At 41.8% G+C, this 21,220-nt stretch overlaps 10 protein-coding genes across 10 annotated transcripts; 4 read left to right on the top strand and 6 right to left on the bottom strand.

Moving 5' to 3' along the window:
* Nucleotides 1-7: 7 nt before the first annotated feature.
* On the bottom strand, nucleotides 8-1,318 carry ORC6 (origin recognition complex subunit 6; the record flags this gene model as incomplete). Its single annotated transcript, XM_003679803.1, has 1 exon — nucleotides 8-1,318. One exon carries the CDS (start codon nucleotides 1,316-1,318, stop codon nucleotides 8-10), a length of 1,311 nt encoding a protein of 436 aa, XP_003679851.1.
* Nucleotides 1,319-2,222: 904 nt separating this feature from the next.
* Nucleotides 2,223-5,282, top strand: SET1 (histone methyltransferase SET1; the record flags this gene model as incomplete). Its single annotated transcript, XM_003679802.1, has 1 exon — nucleotides 2,223-5,282. The coding sequence occupies one exon, from the start codon at nucleotides 2,223-2,225 to the stop codon at nucleotides 5,280-5,282; it is 3,060 nt and encodes a 1,019-aa protein (XP_003679850.1).
* A 214-nt stretch (nucleotides 5,283-5,496) lies between these two features.
* Nucleotides 5,497-8,367, top strand: MSH1 (mismatch repair ATPase MSH1; the record flags this gene model as incomplete). The annotated part of the gene is made up of 1 exon (XM_003679801.1): nucleotides 5,497-8,367. The coding sequence occupies one exon, from the start codon at nucleotides 5,497-5,499 to the stop codon at nucleotides 8,365-8,367; it is 2,871 nt and encodes a 956-aa protein (XP_003679849.1).
* A 55-nt stretch (nucleotides 8,368-8,422) lies between these two features.
* Nucleotides 8,423-9,793, bottom strand: NAF1 (RNA-binding snoRNP assembly protein; the record flags this gene model as incomplete). Its single annotated transcript, XM_003679800.1, has 1 exon — nucleotides 8,423-9,793. One exon carries the CDS (start codon nucleotides 9,791-9,793, stop codon nucleotides 8,423-8,425), a length of 1,371 nt encoding a protein of 456 aa, XP_003679848.1.
* An 891-nt stretch (nucleotides 9,794-10,684) lies between these two features.
* Nucleotides 10,685-12,604, top strand: ESBP6 (Esbp6p; the record flags this gene model as incomplete). The annotated part of the gene is made up of 1 exon (XM_003679799.1): nucleotides 10,685-12,604. One exon carries the CDS (start codon nucleotides 10,685-10,687, stop codon nucleotides 12,602-12,604), a length of 1,920 nt encoding a protein of 639 aa, XP_003679847.1.
* Nucleotides 12,605-12,666: 62 nt separating this feature from the next.
* Nucleotides 12,667-15,183, bottom strand: SPC98 (Spc98p; the record flags this gene model as incomplete). Its single annotated transcript, XM_003679798.1, has 1 exon — nucleotides 12,667-15,183. The coding sequence occupies one exon, from the start codon at nucleotides 15,181-15,183 to the stop codon at nucleotides 12,667-12,669; it is 2,517 nt and encodes an 838-aa protein (XP_003679846.1).
* Nucleotides 15,184-15,404: 221 nt separating this feature from the next.
* FAR11 (Far11p) lies at nucleotides 15,405-18,209 on the bottom strand (the record flags this gene model as incomplete). Its single annotated transcript, XM_003679797.1, has 1 exon — nucleotides 15,405-18,209. One exon carries the CDS (start codon nucleotides 18,207-18,209, stop codon nucleotides 15,405-15,407), a length of 2,805 nt encoding a protein of 934 aa, XP_003679845.1.
* Nucleotides 18,210-18,457: 248 nt separating this feature from the next.
* On the top strand, nucleotides 18,458-19,027 carry LSM12 (Lsm12p; the record flags this gene model as incomplete). Its single annotated transcript, XM_003679796.1, has 1 exon — nucleotides 18,458-19,027. The coding sequence occupies one exon, from the start codon at nucleotides 18,458-18,460 to the stop codon at nucleotides 19,025-19,027; it is 570 nt and encodes a 189-aa protein (XP_003679844.1).
* A 57-nt stretch (nucleotides 19,028-19,084) lies between these two features.
* Nucleotides 19,085-20,299, bottom strand: TEP1 (putative phosphatidylinositol-3,4,5-trisphosphate 3-phosphatase; the record flags this gene model as incomplete). The annotated part of the gene is made up of 1 exon (XM_003679795.1): nucleotides 19,085-20,299. One exon carries the CDS (start codon nucleotides 20,297-20,299, stop codon nucleotides 19,085-19,087), a length of 1,215 nt encoding a protein of 404 aa, XP_003679843.1.
* A 65-nt stretch (nucleotides 20,300-20,364) lies between these two features.
* On the bottom strand, nucleotides 20,365-21,183 carry NRK1 (ribosylnicotinamide kinase; the record flags this gene model as incomplete). Its single annotated transcript, XM_003679794.1, has 2 exons — nucleotides 20,365-21,063; nucleotides 21,124-21,183. 2 exons carry the CDS (start codon nucleotides 21,181-21,183, stop codon nucleotides 20,365-20,367), a joined length of 759 nt encoding a protein of 252 aa, XP_003679842.1.
* Nucleotides 21,184-21,220: the final 37 nt, after the last annotated feature.

Genomic DNA, 21,220 nt, shown 5'->3' with positions numbered 1-21,220 from the left:
ACTGGCTTCATTGCATATCCCTTAGTGACAAATCCTGCTCTATTTTCCTCTTCCAATTGGCCAATTGCTCGTCGCTAACAAGAATGTTGTTAGGTTGAAGCATGGACCCCAGTTTCGCCGAAATGGCTTCCTCATAACAGGCACCATCATAACAGTTATGCTTTACTTGCAGGTCCCTATACCACTTTTCTCCTTCAACGAGCTCTTTGACAAGCGTTAAAGTTTCTATGATGTCTTCGGTATGTGGAGTTTTCATAATACTTGCCATCTTTTCAAATATTAGGTGGTCTACTCTAGGATCTTTACGTCTTCTCTCAGTGAAGACGACGAGAGTCGCATTCAATACAAGTCCACACACCAGTTGCCATGGACACACCAGGAAAGATGCGTATGCCATGTAATGGTCCAAAATGCTGTAGGCCACGTCTTTTGGAATCTCAAACTGGTTGCACAGGTCGATTGTTTCTGCCGGTGTGACTTTGTAATATCTTTTCCTCAGTAGACATATATCTGGCCTTGTAGATGCTGGGCCTTTAGGCCTTCCACGTCCTTTCTTGACGCCATCCTTTTTGGGAGATGTCCCATGTGCACGCTTCTTAGTCCTTGTCTGTTCACTGTCCTGAGATTCTCGAACCTCACCCTCTGTGAATGAATGGTCCGAAAATCCTTCGTCATCTGTTGTTGAACCACCTGCCAATGAAACAGCCTCATTAGTAGCTCGTTTTCTTCTCGTTGGCGTTTGGAACTCTTCTTCACCCTCCGAAAGATCTTCTTCGAAAGCCAATTTCCTTCTAGCTTTGGTTGGACTTGATTTCAGTGGACTATCGGTCATAGGAAGTGGTGCCTTGACCGGAGATGGCAATTGACCATCGACTTTCGTCGGTGTGCCGAACAATTGTTCCCTCAATTCCTTGGGATCTCTAGCTGTAAACCGATCTCCGCCCTTTATTGGTGATCTTCTCTTTTTGGGACTAGGGGTCCAACTGAAATTCTTTACTGGTGAAGATTGAAATATGTTCTGTTGAAAGAGCTGCAGCAGACTTCTAGCTTTTCTAGGTTCTAATGGCACGCGGTCCAGGTAGTAATGAAGATCTCTTACATGTTTCTCGGCCAACTTCTCGGCTGCTATATAGGCACACAAATGACATCTTGCCGTCTCTTCGCCTTGCTTCAACATAACTTTATTCAACGATGTATTGTATAGGGTTGATGTTGCTGACATTAGCTTCTTCATATGCCCCTGAGTCCAATCGTTTTCCTCATCATCGTTGATTCCTAATACATCGCGAATGCATCTCTGGATCTGTTGAGTGGACATGTCAATTCGATCCTCTGCTTTCCTAAACTATTTGATACCGGTAGTATAAGCCAAGTTAATTGTTCAGATAGAGGGTTGATTTCAAATTTGATCTGCGATGAGCTTTAAATTGATAGCGCGAGAAGCGATCTCACGTTGCGAGTCTAAAGGGACAAAACAGAAGAAGCATACTGTATGCGAATTGAAATAACCATTTCAAAATAAATCAATTATTAGTGCGAGTTATTCCGATTCTTTAAAAGGTTCCTTATAGACTGCTCAGTTTAGGACTCATTTCAGACCCAAACGAACCAATGATTGGAGATGAACAAACTGTCAGTCTAAATGTGGACTGTTAAAATGTGCTCATGAGCGCCAGTTTTTCACTATCAACTTCATCATGAGATACCTCACAAGCGTCTTCAGCAGTTTGTCCGGCGAAACAACAATTGATTTATTCATGAGGTATTCAAAACCCCTGCTCCAGCAAAGTAAGGAACTCAAGGAAGCTCAGATGAGAATAAAAAGCGCGTTTCCATTCAGGATTATCTCTAAAAGTGACAGTAAGCTAGGTAGCCGCCCAAATCAGAAGACTCCCCACATATTCGCCAAACGCCCAGCAAACCGGAAGAAAATAAAATGAAACCATATCAGGCAACTTAATCTACATTGATGAGCATTTCAGAAGTCGAATAAGTGATAAAGTGAAGTTGTCTAAAAGTATTGATCTCTTATATGGGCGGCTCCTTTCGCCTTGAGACTCGCTTTGTACGTGCAGCATCACTAATACCCATTGAAAAAAGGTCTCTTCAATGCAATCGCGACCGTGATCATACGCGATAAAAGAGCAGTAAGGCGTTCAGAGTCGTTTTGAGGTCACTTTGCGGTTACTTAAGTGCTGCTAATCGTTTATCTCTAGTTCCAGATGTCAGGGTCCCAAAGGCGGCCGCTTCCTGCGTTTCCTAAGGGTCCTCAGCGCAGTTTAAATGGTCCTCCAAGACGCGATCAGCAGTACCAACCATCTTATCATAGGCTCTATGAATCAGATTTTAGGTGCCAAAACGGTTCTTCCTCGTATTCCAGTCATTATAGGGACCGAGTAAGTGATGGGGGTTCCTATCGGCGTTATCAAAGTTACCGCGATGAGTCAAACTATGAAAATCATCGAGATAATGATTCCCCTGTATCACTTAACTATGGGGAAATGCGTCCGGCTTTACACCGAAGACCCGCACCTGCGATTCGTTACGACTCGGAGTTTTCGAAATCCAAATATCATTATTTTGACCCCATTGCTAAGAAACTTATCCATCGAAATGAGATGTCTTCGTGGAAAAAAGACTCTAGGTTACCACCGAACGGTTTCGTGATAACACAAGAATCTCATGGCGGCCAAATGCGCCCTGTCATGAAGGAGAGACATCCTGAACAACAAGGCACTGATCCAAGGTCAAAGGATATGCGTACGGGGCCATTCAGAAAGCACAGAAATAAATTGACGTTGGTACCAAGGATCTCTTACGATAAATATTCGGTTGGTCCACCTCCACCGATTGAAGTTGTAATATGCCCGATGTCTGATGTAGGGCCAGTACAGGACATTTCGATCAAGAACTATTTCAGGAAATATGGCGAGATATCGCATTTTAAAGCATTCAATGACCCCAATAACGCATTGCCATTACATGTGTATTTGGTACGATACAATTCAAGTGAAAATAAGATTAATGACGCTGCAAACGCAGCTTATAGGGCGACTAAGGAACACGGAGAGAGAGGTTGTATTATTTTGGGCTCCCGCTTTAACGTTGCATTGAACAAAGATAAAACTTTAGACAAGGTCATCTCTGAGTTAGTCGAAAAGAACGCAGAGAAGGCAAACAGACTCGCTAAAGAATTAAGAAGAAAGAATGAAGAGCAGATCAAGATGTCTAAGAAGGAAGAGAAGAGAGACCGGGCAGGTATCTCCCAGAAGAAAATACCTTATGATTTGGCCAAACAAATAAATAATAGGCCCGTGCTTTGTATTTCGAAATTTTTTGCCAATAATCATGGATTTCGTGTCGAAGATTTCAAAGCCATGCTTCGCAGATATGCCTGGACGCGTATTATTGACCATCCTGCTGGGATCTTTGCTGTCTTCAATGATGAAGAGTCTGCCAGGACTTGCATGAATAATGAATCAGGACGAATGACAATGATTTCCCGCACAAAAAGAAGTCCCGTAGAGATTAAGTTACTTCTGATACCTGCCACAACAGAGATCACGGACGATACTCAAGTTAATGGAAAAGTGGTCTCCACTGTACCGAAAAGGAAGACATATAAAACAAAAGCAGACCTTTTTGAAGCGGCAACTAGATATGTCATAGAAGATCTGGAGAAGGCATTACATGTTGATTTTAGGAAACGATTGATAGGACCAACAGTGTTCGATACTTTAAATCCATCTGTTTTCCCTGAACTGGTGGCAAAGAGAGAGACTAAGGAGCAGGAAACACGGCAAGCAGCTACCAAGGCAGCTGAGGAAGCAAAGAAAAAGCTGAAGTCTACTAATGATTTTGATGTTTTCAACCTTTATGGCAGTAGCGCACCAAGAAAAAGGAGTGGCTTTCTTAAGAGACGTGGCTCAGGCTCACTGGATTCGCTGGCGACCAGACATCTCAAGCGTTCGAAGCTTGTCAAGCCAACTGCGCATTTATTGAATGAAGATACTACGTCTAAGGAGCCCACTCCAACAATACCTTCTCTCTCACCCACAAGTAAGACTGAGGAAGAGGGAAACTCTTCTGCTTATGGAGGGTATAGCGATATTGAAATCGATCAGGACGAATCACCTTTCAAGAGAGATATGGTTAAAGTAGAAACGGACGCGACAACCCCAGAACTAGATGTGACGGAAAAAATGGCCCTCTTCGCTGGTAAAGCAGAAGAACTTATGAAAATTCCAGCCATGTATAGGCCACGGGTGTCCGACATCCCTGAGCCTATATACGAAGATGACACGACTTCAGGCTCTCTCGGTTTGAAGAAATTGCTACGCACAATTAAAGACGATGAAGATCTGGAACTTATCAAACATGTTCTTGGCGTTCAATCACCACCTGCTGAAAAATCTGATCCCCTTCTACAATATCGAGTTTGGAAACTGTGCTCTGGCGAAGAAAATCAAACGCTTGTACAAGAGGCTCAATTAAAACTGAACGAGGTTCCTTTCCATGAGGAACTGATCAGCAACAGCGGATCGGTGAAGGCAGAGGGCTACCGAAAGATATCCGATAGGCTGAAAACATGCTATCTTCCTCATCGTCGTAAGATCCATCAACCTCTGAATACAGTGAGTAACCATAATGATAGCTTGGACGGTACTCCCGACTTGCCTAAGGAGGATTTTGAGAATAAAGATCCTTCAGAGCCAGCTCCACAGGAGCTTTCATCTTCAAGAGACAACAGAGCATCCAACAGAAGATTCCAACAAGACATCGAAGCTCAAAGGGCCGCAATCGGAACTGAGTCTGAGCTTTTGTCTTTGAATCAGCTCAACAAGCGTAAGAAACCTGTCACATTCGCACGGTCAGCGATCCATAACTGGGGTCTATATGCATTGGAACCAATTGCTGCCAAAGAAATGATCATCGAGTATGTCGGAGAAAGGATACGGCAGCCCGTCGCAGAAATGAGAGAAATTAGATACATCAAGAAGGGCATAGGGTCCAGTTATTTGTTCAGAGTAGATGAGAACACGGTTATCGATGCCACGAAGAAAGGTGGGATTGCGCGGTTCATTAACCATTGCTGTGATCCAAGCTGTACAGCGAAAATTATCAAAGTCGGAGGGAAGAAGAGAATTGTCATATATGCTCTGAGAGACATCGCAGCCAATGAAGAACTGACTTATGATTATAAGTTTGAAAGAGAGACTGATGACGAGGAAAGATTACCGTGTCTCTGCGGAGCTCCTACCTGCAAAGGATTCTTGAACTGAATATTCTACGATGATTATATTAATAAATAGATAAATAAACATCACCAAATAAAAAAAATTTCATTCAAGTTTGGTCCTTCTTCTGAATTTGAGTGTACAAACCAAGACGCGGCTAGCGGCTAGCTTCAAGAGACGATATTCACTATAAAATTGCAGATAAATTTTGACTAAGATCTCATCAAGGGAAGCCTATACCGATGCATCTCATCTCAGTATGATACGATCCATAAATTCCAGTTTATCCAGATCTTTCTTTAGATACAACCATGGTCTGGTTGCTCCCTCTCCAGGATTGGAAGTGTCAAAGTTGACTATAGTGATGGATTCGAAAAAGGCAAAAGCGAATAAAGAGGCCTTTATAGAGACAAGTTTGCCACCTCTACTTACCACTAGGGCCAAGAGATCAAGTAAAAAGGGTACAGAACCTGCGTCAGGCCAAAATGAGACGAATCTTCCACCTTCGCTGCAGTATGTGAGGGACCTAATGGATCACTACAAGGGTCATGTGGTTCTCACTCAGATGGGGTCATTCTACGAACTTTATTTTGAGCAAGCATCTGTTTATGGACCGCAGCTAAATCTTTCATTAACAAATCGTAACTACTTTTGCGGTAAGGTTCCCTTCGCTGGCTTTCCAGTTCATCAATTAAGTAGACACCTGAAGATCCTGGTGAATAATTACGGATACAGTGTCACAATAGCTGAACAGTTCAAGAGAGACACCGTGGCAAATAACGATGTGAATAAATTCTACCGAAGGGTTACGAGAATTGTAACACCAGGAACATTTATTGACGAAGCTTTCGAAAATTTACAAGAAAATACTTATCTTCTGAGCATTGAGTTCTCGGATAATTGTTTCAACAAAATTGCAGATTCAAATTTGAAAGTAGGCCTGTGCTGGTGTGATGTAACGACAGGGGAAATATTTGTTCAGCAGGTTTTACTTAAGGACTTGATTTCTTCCATAACTAGGATACAGCCTAAGGAAATTTTGTTAAATGACGAGCTAGCAGCCTATAGAATTGAATCTGGTGAATGGTATCCTGAATTAGTTGAGCTGAAGAAATACTTTATAAAGTATCAGAAACTTCCGTCACGACATAGGACTATTGCTTCATTTTACAACCTGTTTTCAGCTGCGGACGCTGGAGATGATAGGAAGCAGCTGGAAATTCAGCTTCGGGAGTTTTCTCAGAAAGAACTTGCAGCTTTGAGGAACACGCTGATGTACGTCAGTGAACATATGCCAAGCTTTTCAATGAACTTTCAGTTACCCCAGAGACAGCTCACTGGCTCAATCATGCAAATTGACTCGCGGACTGTTGCGGCATTGGAATTGCATAAGACCGTTAGGGATAATAGACAAAAAGGAACACTTTTATCAACTATTCGCAGAACAGTGACACCAGCTGGCACCCGTCTTTTAACACAGTGGCTTTCTGGTCCGTCTCTCGATCTTAAAGAGATTAAAGCTCGACAGGATATTGTTGCATTCTTCAAGACAAAATTTGGGATTACAAAATCCATCATTTCGATGCTTCGGAATGTTCAGGACCTGCCAAGAATATTGCAAAAATTCAGTTTTGGCAGGGGTGACGCACTAGAACTCATTCAACTAGCGCAATCTTTACAGATTGCAATAGATTTACGCACATTTTTAGAGGAAGAGTCTCTATCATACAAAAAGAAGATTAGAGACCTTGTTTCTTCGTTAACGAGAGGATTAAAGTTTGATAGAACATTGATCAAAGAAGTGATAGATAATCTCAATGAAGCAAAATTGGTGGAATCACTGAAGGAGAGTGAGAGAGAGAATGATGAAGAGACCGGTGAGGAAACAAATGGGTCAGGTTCTCAGGACGCTTTATCTAACGATACTCCGATTGTCAACTCAGCATGTACTCCGAGACTTCAGCAATTGCATATCGACTATCAAAAATTGAAGGAAGCTAGAGGAGATCTTGAATTGGAGTTCTTCGAATTTTTCGTCGACGGCCAGGGCGCAAAATCTGTCACATTGAAACAAAAACAGAGTGGTGAGTATGCACTTCATGTCCTTGGATCAGCAGGTAATCTAAAAAAGATAAACGAATTCATTAAAAGCGGTCAAAGTTTTCACGGGAGCTCATTTCATATAATACAACAATCGTCGCAAACTCGTTGGTTGTCCCACGAAGCATGGTCCGATTTAGGTTACCGAATTGAATTAGCCGCCCTCAAGATAAAGGACGAGGAGAACCGTATTATCAACGACTTCAAGAATGAATTTTTGAAAAGGAGCAACGAGGTTCGCGTGATATCTGACCTTTTAGGATACTTGGATGTCTTGTCATCTTTTGCAGTGTTGGCAAAAGAGAAAAACCTTGTTTGTCCCAGGGTGGATCAGAGCGACAAACTTGAAATAATTGATGGCCGTCATATCATGGTAGAAGATGGTTTAGCGGCAAAATGTCTAGAGAATTTTATCGAGAATGACTGCCTTTTGAATGGTGGTAAACTTTGGATCATTACAGGGCCCAATATGGGCGGCAAATCAACGTTCTTGCGTCAAAATGCGATCATAGTACTCCTTGCCCAAATGGGTTCATTTGTTCCGTGTTCCAAGGCCCACATAGGTTTGGTAGATAAAGTTTTCAGTCGCGTTGGATCTGCGGATGACTTATACAATGAAATGAGTACATTTATGGTCGAGATGATTGAAACCTCTTTCATTCTACATGGTGCCACACGCAGATCACTAGCGATTTTGGATGAGATCGGCCGTGGGACAAGTGGAAGAGAAGGTGTTAGCATTGCCTACGCTACTCTTCAACATCTTGCGCAGGAGAATGGATGTAGATCTCTTTTTGCAACCCACTTTGGCGCTGAACTAAGTAAAATAATTTCATCCGATGAAAATTCGCTGTTAAAAGAGAAAGCTTCCTTCATGAAAAGTAGTATAGTTGAATTGTCAGAGGACGATTTCTTTTACGACTACAAACTGAGACCCGGAATTTGCAATAAGTCCGACGCTATTAAAGTTGCTAAAACTGCAGGATTTCCTGAGAAAGCCCTGAATACCGCCCAAGCTTTACTCTCATGAGTCCAAGGATTGAATTTTTTACGTATTTTTGATCGATATTTGAGTTAAGTATCTTTCAATCGTCGTAGTCAAATTCCTTTCTTTCCTCTGGCCTTTGGTTAGATGCTTGATTAGTAGCCTGCTGCTGCATTAATATATTGTGTAGCTGGAGAACCTGTTGCATGTTTGGTTGTCCCTGTGGAGCATAACCGGCGGCCCCATACTGATTGAATTGCTGTTGGGGTTGTGGCTGAGGTTGCATATATGGTTGACCAGGATACATCTGCTGTTGAAACATGGGAGCACCTTGTTGCCCATACGGCACATTGTACAATGGAGGTGGAGCTCCCTGATAGTTAGGATTCTGTACTGGGGGAGATGAGTACATTTGACTAGGATATGCTTGCGGAGATTGATGGTAGAACACTGGCTGCTGCGTTGGCAGCGGCTGTTGATGATACATGGGCTGTTGGTACGGAGGTTGGGAATTCGGTTGTGGTATTGGTTGTGAGATCGGTTGGCCCTGAAAGTGAGATATTGGGGTAGTTTGTTGAGTTCTTTCCCCTTGTCTTGCATTTCTTGACCTGTAACCGTGATTAATCATCCCAACTGGAGGCCGTATCTTTGGATATTGTTGCGACTGCTTTTGTTGATGTTGCTGTTTTGGCCTCTTGTAATTTCCAGCTTCTACCTGTTCTCTAAGCTCCTTCACATTGACGTTCTTCTTCTTCCTTTGCTCTTTTTTCAACTTCTTGAATAGAGCTTCTTTCTCATCATCCGAAAACTCTTGTTCATCCTCAGATAGTTCTTCATCATAACCATTTGATGCATCGGTACCTTTGATTTTTCTTAGTTCAAACGTATCAACCCAATGTGCCTCTGGTACCACAATATGAGCTTTTTCTCCTATACGCTCTTTCAAACGGTCAAATTGTGCTTGTTTTGAAGCTGGTAAAGTTACTCTGTAAAAGGGATTGTCTAGTTTACCGAAAACTTCACATAGGGTTCCAATTATAGTGTGGTCTTCCAAACAAAGGATGGATCCTTCTTTTAGGACTCTTCTTTCACCAGATCCAGAGCAATGGATAATAATATTATTCTCAAACGCTGATTTGATGAAACCAATCTCTGTGATATTGGCATTGGCATCAATTTCGTAGTCCTCGGGAAGATCCGGTATAGGTTCCTCTTCAATCTCGTGCTTCGATCTGATGGCACCTTCTGGACTAGGCTCTTCATCTTCTTCTTCATCTTCTTCCGCAGCGACATTAGTATTACCCTGATCATTGTCATCACTGTCATTGTCGGAAGAGGACGAAGAATCGTTCTCTTCCATGTCACTACTGCTGCTTATCGCGCTTGCATCTATATCATCCTTTGGTAGAACCACATCCACAGTTTCATTCGGATTCTCCACTGCTTTACTGAAAAGATCCTCGTCAGTCATCTCTGCAAGTATTGGTCGCTTAGTTTTATGATCATATGAATGCGATGAGATGCGATGAGATGAGATGAGCTAGCTTTAAATGACGGGCCTTGTTAAAATTTCACCATTAAGAGCATGTGATATACACGTGACAATGATCTGTCTCGTCACGTGACCATGCAATCACCAGTGTGTTTCTTCTAGCTGTCTATAACCTCAATTACTGGGCTCGGTTTCCAATGGTTTTGTGAAATGAATCTCGATCTTCCTCATAGATCATTCTTCTATTTTAACGTCCATTCAATTCTGATCCTCTCAGAAATTCATCTATTTCCCACCACTATGCCTTATCCAAATACTTCCTTTTCCACTATAACCCACAGAACTCACTTTCAAGAGTGGTCAAAAAATAAGAACAAGGAGAAAGGACGACTTTCCCTCTTAGCCGCCCAGCTCGACCTCCCCTGTCCGGTCAAAATGTCCGACCCTGGTCATTCCGGACATCGAGCGCCGACCTACTAATAAAAACCGCCAGGTTGGGCAGCCCAGTTGCCTATATGAGAAATTTTCGTCTTTTCTTGGCAAGATGAGTTCTCGAGCCCCCAAATTACCTTAATAGGAAGTTCAGTGACACTTTTTTAGAAGAATCGTCGGGGTTATATGATACAGGATTTAAGAGTCATGAGATGAGTAAGTGCAATAGATGTACATAGATGTATATATTTGATCAGGAGAAGTATCCTTAGTTAGCAAGGTTGATTGAAGGTTTAAAACTAATACCTTTTTCGTTGCTCATGAATTTTCTTCAGTAACTCTTGGTTAAGGCACGAATCAGAAAACTTTGTTTTTCCGCATATTAATTTATCAGTTTAATATATCAGTTTAAGATCGATACTCATAGCACCAAAGACCATGACTAACTCTTCTTTGTCTTCTGGAGACGACTTAGAAGATAGTAGGACATATGAGAGTAATGACGGACATGTGGTACAGTCTTTGTATTCAGAGAGTACCTGTTCTTCTAGTACAGCTGGACCAAGAAGTCGAAGAGCAAGCTCCCTTCAAAGTTATAATCCACTAGCTAGAAGGAGTACTGTAGGTAGCCGTGGAACAGCTAGGAGCGATGGGACAGCCGGGCTGTCTTTGGTCAATACTATTAGTAAGATTGTGAGTGCTGTGAAGGACGACAATGAGCAGACCGAGAAAGACCAAGGAAATCTGAACACAGTGCTTAAATCAAGGTTTGATTTAGGTGACGCCATTCGTATGGAACATAATAGAGGTACTGAAGAAGGGACTGTACCGTACGATGAGGAATCTATGGCATCGTGGGACGATGAGAGCCGAAGGAAGGGCGAAGTTCCAGAAGACACGGATGATCAGACTGTCAAGAGAGTCTTTACGAACAAATCTACAGGTGATTTGGAGTTGCCACCTGATGGTGGATATGGGTGGGTTGTTCTGTTTTGCGTTTGGTTGATTATGTTTTCCACCTGGGGTTGTAACTCTGGGTTTGGTGTCTTTCTAGCATTTTACTTGAATGAGAATACTTTCCCTGGGGCTACCAAGTACGATTATGCATTGATTGCGGGTTTGACGGTGTGTTTGGGGCAAGGTTTTTCGCCGTTTGTCATGGTTGTGATGAGAATTATCGGTATCAGAGGCACAATGCTAATAGGTGCAGCACTGATGATAGCGGGGTTTATCCTGGCTTCGTTCGCTACAAAGTTGTGGCAACTTTATTTAACTCAAGGTGTTTTGAACGGTGCTTCGATATCTTTTGCCTTTGTTCCAGCTACAACACTGATACCGGGCTGGTTTCTCAAAAAGAGAGCCGTTGCCATGGGCCTGTCTTTGATGGGGACTGGTGCGGGTGGTGTTGTGTATGGTTTAGCCACGAACAAGATGATCGCCGATGATGGGAATACGAAACGGGCTTTAAGAGTACTGGGGATTTCATGCACCGTTAGTGTATTGGTTGCCACTGCACTAGTGAAACAACGTAATCCAGTACCAAGTGTTGGGTTTAAATCGTGGAAAGCAATTGTAAGTCAATTTAGACTAATCTTCGACTTCAAGGTGCTTAGAAACCCTTTTGTTCCTCTTGTGTGCTTATGGTTCACCTTAGCTCTAATGGGATATAATCTGATGGTGTTCACTTTATCATCTTACGCAATTGCTCGTGGTATGACACCGCATCAGGGCTCTATCCTGACTGCAGTTTTGAATGGGGCACAATCTATTGGTAGGCCACTGATGGGTCTTGCCGGCGATAAGTATGGAAGAGCTAACGTAACGATTACCTTGACCGCTCTACTTACAATATTTTTGTTTGCATTCTGGATACCGGCTCACACTTTTGTACAGTTGCTCATGTTCTCCAATTGCGTTGGAAGTTGTGTTGGCGTAGCAAACGTTATGAACACAGTGCTAATCGCTGACAATGTTGAGCCAGAACAGTTTCTCGCGGCATGGTCATGGGTGAACGTTACGGATGCGCCATTCTTGCTGGTGTGTGAGGTCATTGCTCAGGCACTTACGGTACCAGAGGCAAAGGATAATCCTTATTTGCACACTCAGATCTTTGCAGGGTGTTGCTTCGCTGCGGCCCTCGTCTTGATCCTCATCCTAAGAGAGTACTCCGTAAGACTCAAGTTACTTGAGCGTCAAAAAGTAACCAATTTGAAAGCTGAAGAATGGAAACTATATGATGAAAATGGATCAGATGAAGAATGGGGGCCGTTAAACGAGCGGAAGATCAAATACGATCTTTTACTAAAGCCTGGTATCAAGCAGTACTTTTTGAGGATGGCATACCCTATGAAGGTTTGATATTTATTCATCTGCATTTGCATTAAATATAATTAATCTATGTTAATCTTTCCCATAATAGCTCAACGGAGAATTCCTCCAAGTGAAGCCAGATCGTCGTCGCCGTCTGATCTCAAGTCCTTGATAAACAAGTATGAAATCTCCTGAAATTTCTTAAAGTTGCTGACGACGTCCTTTAAAATGGTATTGAACCTTATTAGTAAGTTGTTCAATATTTGTTGTTGACCCCGTAAATTTATTTGAATCAAAACTTCATGCGCTACGTCATTCAGTGCAGAGTATGTTGTGATGAACTCAAAAATTGAGTTCAATACCAAGATAACCGAGGTTGGATATGGTTGACCAGAATAAGCTCCTACCCTATTATCTGTACTGGGTGCCAATAGTTTATGAGAGAGAATTGAGCTCAGATAATCATTATGCATTTGATCGACTTCATCGATGTTGAATCTGTTCTTAGAACAATTGCTAGTCGAACAATCGCCATATCCTTTAAAAATATTTTTCTGCGGCCGTAGGATACCATCCAGCATTATAACTCCACTCTTAAGCGTCACAGTTGGATATTTTGAACGACCGCTAGTCTGGTCGGTTAACATCATCTTTTCATCGAAGCTTTTGAATTTTTTGTCAATGATGGATCTGAAACAGTAAGATTCAAGTTTCGAACTAAATTGCTGCAGTTGAGATCGTAATATGCAAGTTTTGGATAATTTCGCGATAATATCCCTAACCAGCGGGCTATTTTGTGAAACTTTCTTGAAATCCCTAATCAATTGATTTGTCCGAAGCCATTCTTCGTTGTAGAAAAAAGTATTCTTCTTGAACCTCCATAAGAAATTGAAGATCCTCAAGTATTCTTTCTTCCCGTTTGGACGATTAACGTTTAGTACTATGGCTAGTGGCCCATCTAAAACGTAATCCAAGGTAAAGACATCCCAGCCGATTGAGCCATGGCCAAGATCAAGCACTCTTGCATCAAGGCCGTTTATAATATGATTTGAATCCGCACGGTTGAGAAGGTTTCGCATTGAAGAGTATTTCACGGCCTCTTGAAGATATCTCGTCAGTTCATAGCTCGAAAGAGATGCTGATGACGTGCCTAAAACTTTACTTGCCTTTCTGACAAGCATATCTATCATGTCACTTTTCCCCATCAGTAGAATGTCCTTCAGCACAAATACGATCTCTTTAAAGTAAAACCTTTTCATTAAAATATCAAAACACAACTTGGTAACCTCCTCATACTGTTGATGTACAATGTCATAAAACTCCGACGATATTCGCTTGTGCTCAATTTTTTTATACAGATGTTGATATTTCCTTGACATGTCGTTTGTGCATTGAAGTTCCTTACAATGTTTTCCCAAAAATATCAGTGATTTTCCTATCATGAGAATTTCATAAGCCACGTTCTTCGGAATGAACTCGGGAACCTTACTTGGATTTATATGTGTTGGGATAGGATCCAAGGATTCAACTTTTTCGATAAAGAATTCATCATACGTAGCGTCTAATTTTGCCAAAGTCAACCAATTGATCAGATATTCAACATAAAGGGATAGTAGATTTTCAGATATCTCGACACATAAGCGCCTTACCAGCAAGTCTCCATGAAATGCAAGTGAGCTAGAGATCATCAAATAAGAGTCACCAGAAGTCTTGTCGAAATTCCTGATAAAACCATCGAAGAACCTCAGTTTGATAATGTGGTCGTAAATTTCATAGTAAACTGATTTAAGCGTTAGAGTTTGATGATATGCTGAAAGAGAGTTGACAAATCCAGTATAGTTTCTCAAAGTTCTTTCCACCTGTATCGCAAGAGCTTTCTTCATGGGTGAAATTTCGCCTCTTTTGCACTGATCGACTTTCCTCTTCAATTCCTGATAAAGCAAAGACGCCTCGAAGATTAAATGTAGCATACCGCTCTCTGTATTCGGAACATTGGTCGGTATTTTGATTTTGTTCTGTTCTATGGGAAAAAAATCGGATGTGGTAGCTAATAAAGTGTAAGGGACATGCTTAAGAATTTCATCTTCCGAAACCATCTTTAAAAAATACGGATCTGCCAGTGAATTGAGTGTTACAGTTCTATGGCCCGTGTATCCCTTTGGGGAGGATATGAGCGATCTTCGATCCGAAAATCGGTCAAGATTCTCAAATGACTCTGCCTGAAGACTCATTGGTCGCAGTGGACTTAGCAAACTATCGTGTGTTTCCAACCTTCTCATATTCAAAGCCATATCATTTAATGGAGAAGACGTAACAGGTTTGGCCATAACATTATCCACTATCATAGAATGGAAGGCCGCCAAATGCCGCGCCATCTCATCATAACTTTCGAGTCCCAAAAGCAGCTGAACAATATTAAACAGCTTCCGCCATTTCAATCCATTCTCACCATTGCAGGGTACTTGAGATTCATACGCATCTAGCAGAGCCTGCAATTGAGAGATAGATCTGCTAGGTGAAGCCAATAACCGTCCCAAGTCGTAGCATAGTGCGTTCACCGCGCTTTCTGGCAAAGTCTGAGGCACCAGTCCTTCAACTACAGGACGCAGTACAGTCTCTAAGTCCATCAAGAGCGCTCCAGTGACTGTTAGCTCGCTCCGCGGTTCAATCCTATCGGTTAGGCGTTTGTTTACCGCTGGTTAGCGTCAAACTTGTGCTCATCGTTAGATAGCGAACAAAATACTAACAATCCACGTGACCTATGGCGCAAACATTAAGTATTGACAATATGACAGAGTATTTATGAATTTGTGTTACCAAACTGATAGGAGATCGTTGGATGTTCTTCTCACATACCTAGATATTCAGCTTCCTTGTTGAGTAGAGACTGGTTAGAGTTTGTGCGTTCACTGTAGCCAAGATCCTCCATAGCCTTTTCATAATGCAAAAAATTGTAGAACTGCAACAAAGCACGGAGGGCTATCTCTTGACCGCAGGCATCAGAGAGTTCCCCCGATACGTCTTTTCCAGTGACCCAGTTGTCGATCAGCTCGAGGCGTTCGTAGAGAAACACACCTGAGATCAATTCCATGTGCTCAGACTTCCATCTCTTATTCTTGAAAGGTGTTAGCTCTTTGATAATACGCAATATTGGATGGTATATATCCAGGTTAAAGACGCGGTAGAATTTCTTGAACAAAAGCCCAACTGACAGAGGTAGTTCCTTCAGACGTTCGGTCTTGTTGCCTATAGTTTTTCTCAAGATTTTAAGCATATAGGCAAAAGACGATAGCATTATCTTGTTGTACTCGCTAGCATCCTTGGTGTAGGAGGCCTGGTAGGCGGTGTTGAAAGTCGAGCAGTGCTGCCATAGACTGTAATTGGTGGACATCATTCTGTTGTATATCTTGTCGGCGTAATTATCTGCATATTTGGAAAGGATGGTGGTGCAAATGTGGACATAACGCGAGTCGTTGAGTAACACGGCAAAATGTTCGAACTTTAGAACGTGGTTTAGTTTGAACCATCTCAGTAGTAGATAAATTATCCCAGCTGATGATTTCATCGACAGTTCTTTTGCTCTTGTTATCTCAAGACGAGGCGCCAGAGAACTCATCTCACCTTTCTCAGCCATATCTGCCGTGCGGAAGTCCACATTTGTCAAATTGGATTCCATTGTTTGGAGAAGCACAAAGACCAGGGAGTTAAAACTCGAGAAACAGTCTTCGTAATATGTTTCTATCCTTCTCATAATTTCAATTGCTTGTTCGCCCTCGCTATTGGCCATTTGGGAGTAATTGTAGGGATCCTTGGAATGATCCACTTTCCAGCCACGCTCCGTCATCATGAATAATTTTCGTTCATGCCATAGTTGTTTGACGCCTAGTTTGATCTCCACATTCTCAGACAAGATCTTTGACGCCTCTTGTATGCTATACGGGACTGCTGCTTCTTGACTAGCTTGTTCTGGGCCAAATCTTTCATTGAAATCGTCATCGCCATCTTCGTCGTCTGATGGATACAGACAAGGATACGCCATATTGGTTTGAAACGATTTCTTAGGCTTCAAACTTTGACCCAAATGAATAATGCTAGGTGAACTAGGTGGGGAAGGTGCCGGCGTAGCCAAATTCTGTTCTGGAACCGCCAAAGAAAGGTTTACAGGATTCCTAACTTTCGATCTCGGAATCTCCAAAAACTGAGATAAAGAGTTCGAATTATCAACATCAGCCGGTAATCCAGCCTTGGGGGTAATATAATTAGGAAATCGCGCGGTGATATCCTCTCGAAATGCTTGATAATACAGCGGTGAAATCGTACACTTCTTGGTGTTGCCATTATTGGTGTCTTTTATATCATGCATTTGACAAATGCGTTTTTTAGTCCTTTTATGCAATTTCTTATCACCAAACTGAAGGACTAATAGTTTGTATAATAAGTTTATTATGTTTCTGATTCTCATGGAAAGCCTGCTGTTCCATCGCCAGTGTTCAATGTATCGAGTCAAAAATTGGAGTAATTTTGCTTCCTCAATCACTTTTATAGCTCTTTGTACTAAGTCTGGCCTTTCCTGTCGTGAATCAATGCAAACGTTGACGATGAAGTATAATATGGTGCTAGAGTAGAACAACAACGTCGTCTTTTGTTTCAGCTCATTATGATCGTCTCTACACTTTATGGCGATATCTTTAAACGCCTGGATCAATTCCGGCAGACTAGAGCACATCAGCGTATTGTTACGTTGAATATTTAGTGTGTGAGATTCAAAATTACGGGTCAAACCGTAGGTTCCCATTGAAACATACGTCAATGCCAAAAGGCCTGACGCATCACATTGCCATATATTTGCTACCAGTTTCAAAATTGCCTTGGAGGCCCAGGCATCATCGCTAATAAACCTTTCTAAATCTGTAACAATATGGTCGAATTGGATCCTGGTTTGTTGAAATAATGCGTAATCAGAAGCACAGAACCATTCTGGCAAGTCCTCTGAAAGACTATAAAAATCATTCAGCAACCACTCGACTCTCGGTTTGGAAATAGGTCTGAAATTTGAGGAGTTATCAATTTCCGCTGCCCTTTGGTCCAAACTTTTTTGATACTCCACATCGACTGGAAGATTATAATCTACATCTTGCCTATTTTCAGTCTTCTCCTTCGCCTTTGCCAAGATTGGACCGTCGATTTCGTCAACATTCGTAAAATCTTCATCGTCTTCATCCCCGTCGACATTTTCACCAAGCACAAACTCTTCCTCATCATTGCCTTGGCGGTTATCGAAGCTCAACTCATCATTATCCTGGTATTCTTCATTATCATCATCAAATGCGACTGTGCTAATCCTTCCTTCAAATCCAGACCGCGATTTGAAGCTATCTTGATCACGCTCCCCTGATGTCTTCCTCTTCGTCCTTTGTCCGTTCAGCACTGAGTCCACTATCTTCAATTTATTATGCAGCATATAGTTTAAATCGTGGATCCCCTCATCACCAGCAGATCTGCTTAGTCCCGAACCAACTGAAACTGAGCCATTAGCCTTTGTGGATGTATCATCAATAAATTTCAGTTTCTTCCTCAGACTCGATTTTGGTCTCAGATTATCTAGAGAGGCCGATCTAATCGGCAGTTCTGGCCGGTCATTCTCAGTCATCATCTAACACCAACTAATAGTCAATCCGCAAAGCTAGAGCCCTCTATCAGCAGTAGGAAGCACTTTACTTGCTGCTAAAACCGCGATTTTTTGATGTCTAAGGGCACTAAAATCGAGTATGTTCGTTCGCGGGAGACAATTTGACTGAAAAATTACAATTCAAGGTTCAAATCTCGGTGTTCTTAAAGAAAGCTTCCGGCAGGTATACCCTTCATTACGGTCAAGCTTGTGATCTCTCATTCCTATTACATATGAGTACTAATTTGGAGCACATCCTAGGATTCAAAGTGAGAGTTACCAATGTTTTAGATGAGGTGACGGAAGGAAAAGTGTACTCTTTTAACTCATCGAACAGTACTCTGACATTGCAAACCAATAAGAAAAATCAACCACAGACCTTTAAAATTATAAAATGTACATTTATTAAGAGCCTTGAAGTTATTGGAGAAAAACCGGCAACGAATGTGTTTAAGAGACAGCAGATCAAGCCATCACACGTCAATGTTCAGAGAATTGATCAGCTTCTGAACAAAGAACTAGCTCTGAGAAAGCAGAAGAATTTTTTGACTGGCAAAGGAGTCACCAAGGAGGGTCAATTCCTGTTCGATCTACTTTACAAGACGGTCTCCGACACTAGATGGGTAGAAAAAAAGATCGTTGTCCTGGATGATGTCGAAGTTTTGCCGCCATACAAGATAGAAAACATCAAATCATTGAATGGACCAGATAGTCAGTCTGCGACATTGGTGAAAAGAATTATAGAACGAGGTTGGGAGAAACTAGAACATACTAATGACTTTGAAGGCCGGAAAGGCGGATAGATGACACATTTTGATATATAATTAGGCACACGTAGCACCTAAAACAGCTTTATGGCCTTATAGCAAAGACCATTTCAAGGTCATTGACTCGAACAGTTTTATTCCGCGATTAGAAGTACCTTTAGCGCCATCAAGCTCGTTCCATCTGATGTTGAAGGAAAACTCTTGGCCCTCGTCCTGCAGCTTACGCAGTTCTTCAAGTGTAACGGGCGCGAGGGAACTCGCTCCATTGCTTCTCAGTAATTCACAGTACAGGTTCAACCAACAGTGAGAGCGTGATGCAAAGGCGCCTATATTGTTTATCATATGCGATGTCTTGGACGTTATTCCAAACTCCAGCTGAATGTCGCTAACGTCAAGTTCAAGCGGTAGGCACATGGAAAGGCCACCTCCCATTGGCCTACCAAGTAGATCTTCGTCAGTCTCTAGAGTAGCGACAGTAATCACATCATTTCTATCACTGTTGTATTTTTGTATCTTTATATATGCAACGCAGTGACCTGACAGTATCACGCTCGAAGGCTGGATGAGATTAATCGACTTTAGCTTGAACTCAGCCTTTGCACAGTTAGCCAAAAAACTGTTTCTTGATCCCAAATCGTAGCACAAATACATCTCGTGGTACCTCAAGTATCGTAGCTGTGATGGTATCACAACTCCTCGACTCACACCAGGTCTGAATCTGTTGGTCATAAAAACATCTCTAGCCTCGGCTAGCGGGCAGTCCAGATATTTCATCATATATGCTATTGAAATCGTACCAGATCGACCTTTACCCACTCTGCAGTGCAAAACCACCACAGCGGACTGTGAGCGAGATATGCAATTGTGCATCTCGTCCACTATATGCTGTAACAATAGGAATGGTGGTGGACAGTGATCCATCCAACCAAGCCTGTGGACCAGCTTCTCCGTTTGCTCATCATGGAAATCAGTGATAACTTTGGCAGATTGGGATATATACCATCTATTGGCAATATTGCGTACCTCTTCGTCCTTGTAATCAGAACTTCCAATTTCAGCCTTAAAATTAAATATTGTCCAGTTTCCAGGACCATGATGTATGTTCAAAAATGTGATTAGATCTTCCAAACTATTTCTATACATTAGTTTAGGGAATCTCAAAACGGGATAGGAGCAGACAATTATTCTATCGGTCACATATGACAGATCTAAAGTCAAGCCTGTCTCATGCTTGTGTACATTCAATGGTGTGGCATAAATAATCCTCAAGATATTGCTTGGTTTGATCTTTAAATGTTTGTTAGTCATATGTCTCAGCTCTAAATTACTTCTGGATATGGAAGTCAATCTTGACAGTTGATTGTATTTTACCTTCAATTGTTAAGTGTTGCATTACTTTGTGGCGCGACGGACTTTGAGCCATTGAGAAAAGATAGAATCTCTTGACACACCCAATACACGGCATCCTCGATCGGCGTGTCATCGTCATTCTTAAAGTCTCTTATGTCATTTGATGTGGAAGCATCTAACTGCCCTTCAACATCGTTGTTTATGAATAACCGATTGTGCGCATCCTTGTAAGATTTATAGACAAATTCATCAAAATAGTAAGGTGGGTCGACCCAGTAGGAATCGAGAGTCTTATACCCTGGCCTAGCGGCTCTCCTCCTCTTCAGGACTTGATATGGGGCACGAATTAAAATCTTCAAGTCGAATTTTGATGACAACTTTGGATTGTTGTAAATCATGAATCCATCCACGATAACTATCTTCACATTTGGTTCAATGGAGCTACATTTTTGCTTCAACTGCTTCACAAAATCATCATGTATGTTAAATTTCTCTATGCCGTCGACATTGTTGTTGTGAATAAGCTCTTGCGAAATCTGGCCTGTCTTTTTTATTATGTCCAATTCTTTATCAAATAAATCAAAGTCAAGTGCTCGCGGGTCATCCCAAAGTCTGATTCCGTACTTCGTATCTATTGGAACTTCTTCATCATGTTTGTAAAAGTCATCCTCATGTAGTAAGATACTATTTGGAAGAATTCTCGCAGCCAGCATAGCAATACTCTGGTGATTGTTAGTATATCGTTATACTGGTAATCCGCTAGTAACAAAAAACTTCCATACTGTTTTCCCGCTAGAGGAGCATCCACTCAGGGCTACCAAAACTACTTTGTCTACTGTCATATCGGTGGGCCATTGGTATTCGGAAAGTTGTTGTTAT

This window comes from Torulaspora delbrueckii, chromosome 2, assembly GCF_000243375.1.
Source record: "Torulaspora delbrueckii CBS 1146 chromosome 2, complete genome".
NCBI lineage: Eukaryota > Fungi > Ascomycota > Saccharomycetes > Saccharomycetales > Saccharomycetaceae > Torulaspora > Torulaspora delbrueckii.
The sequence above is the reverse complement of the archived record's forward strand: the minus strand, read 5'-3'. Positions and strand labels throughout refer to the sequence as shown.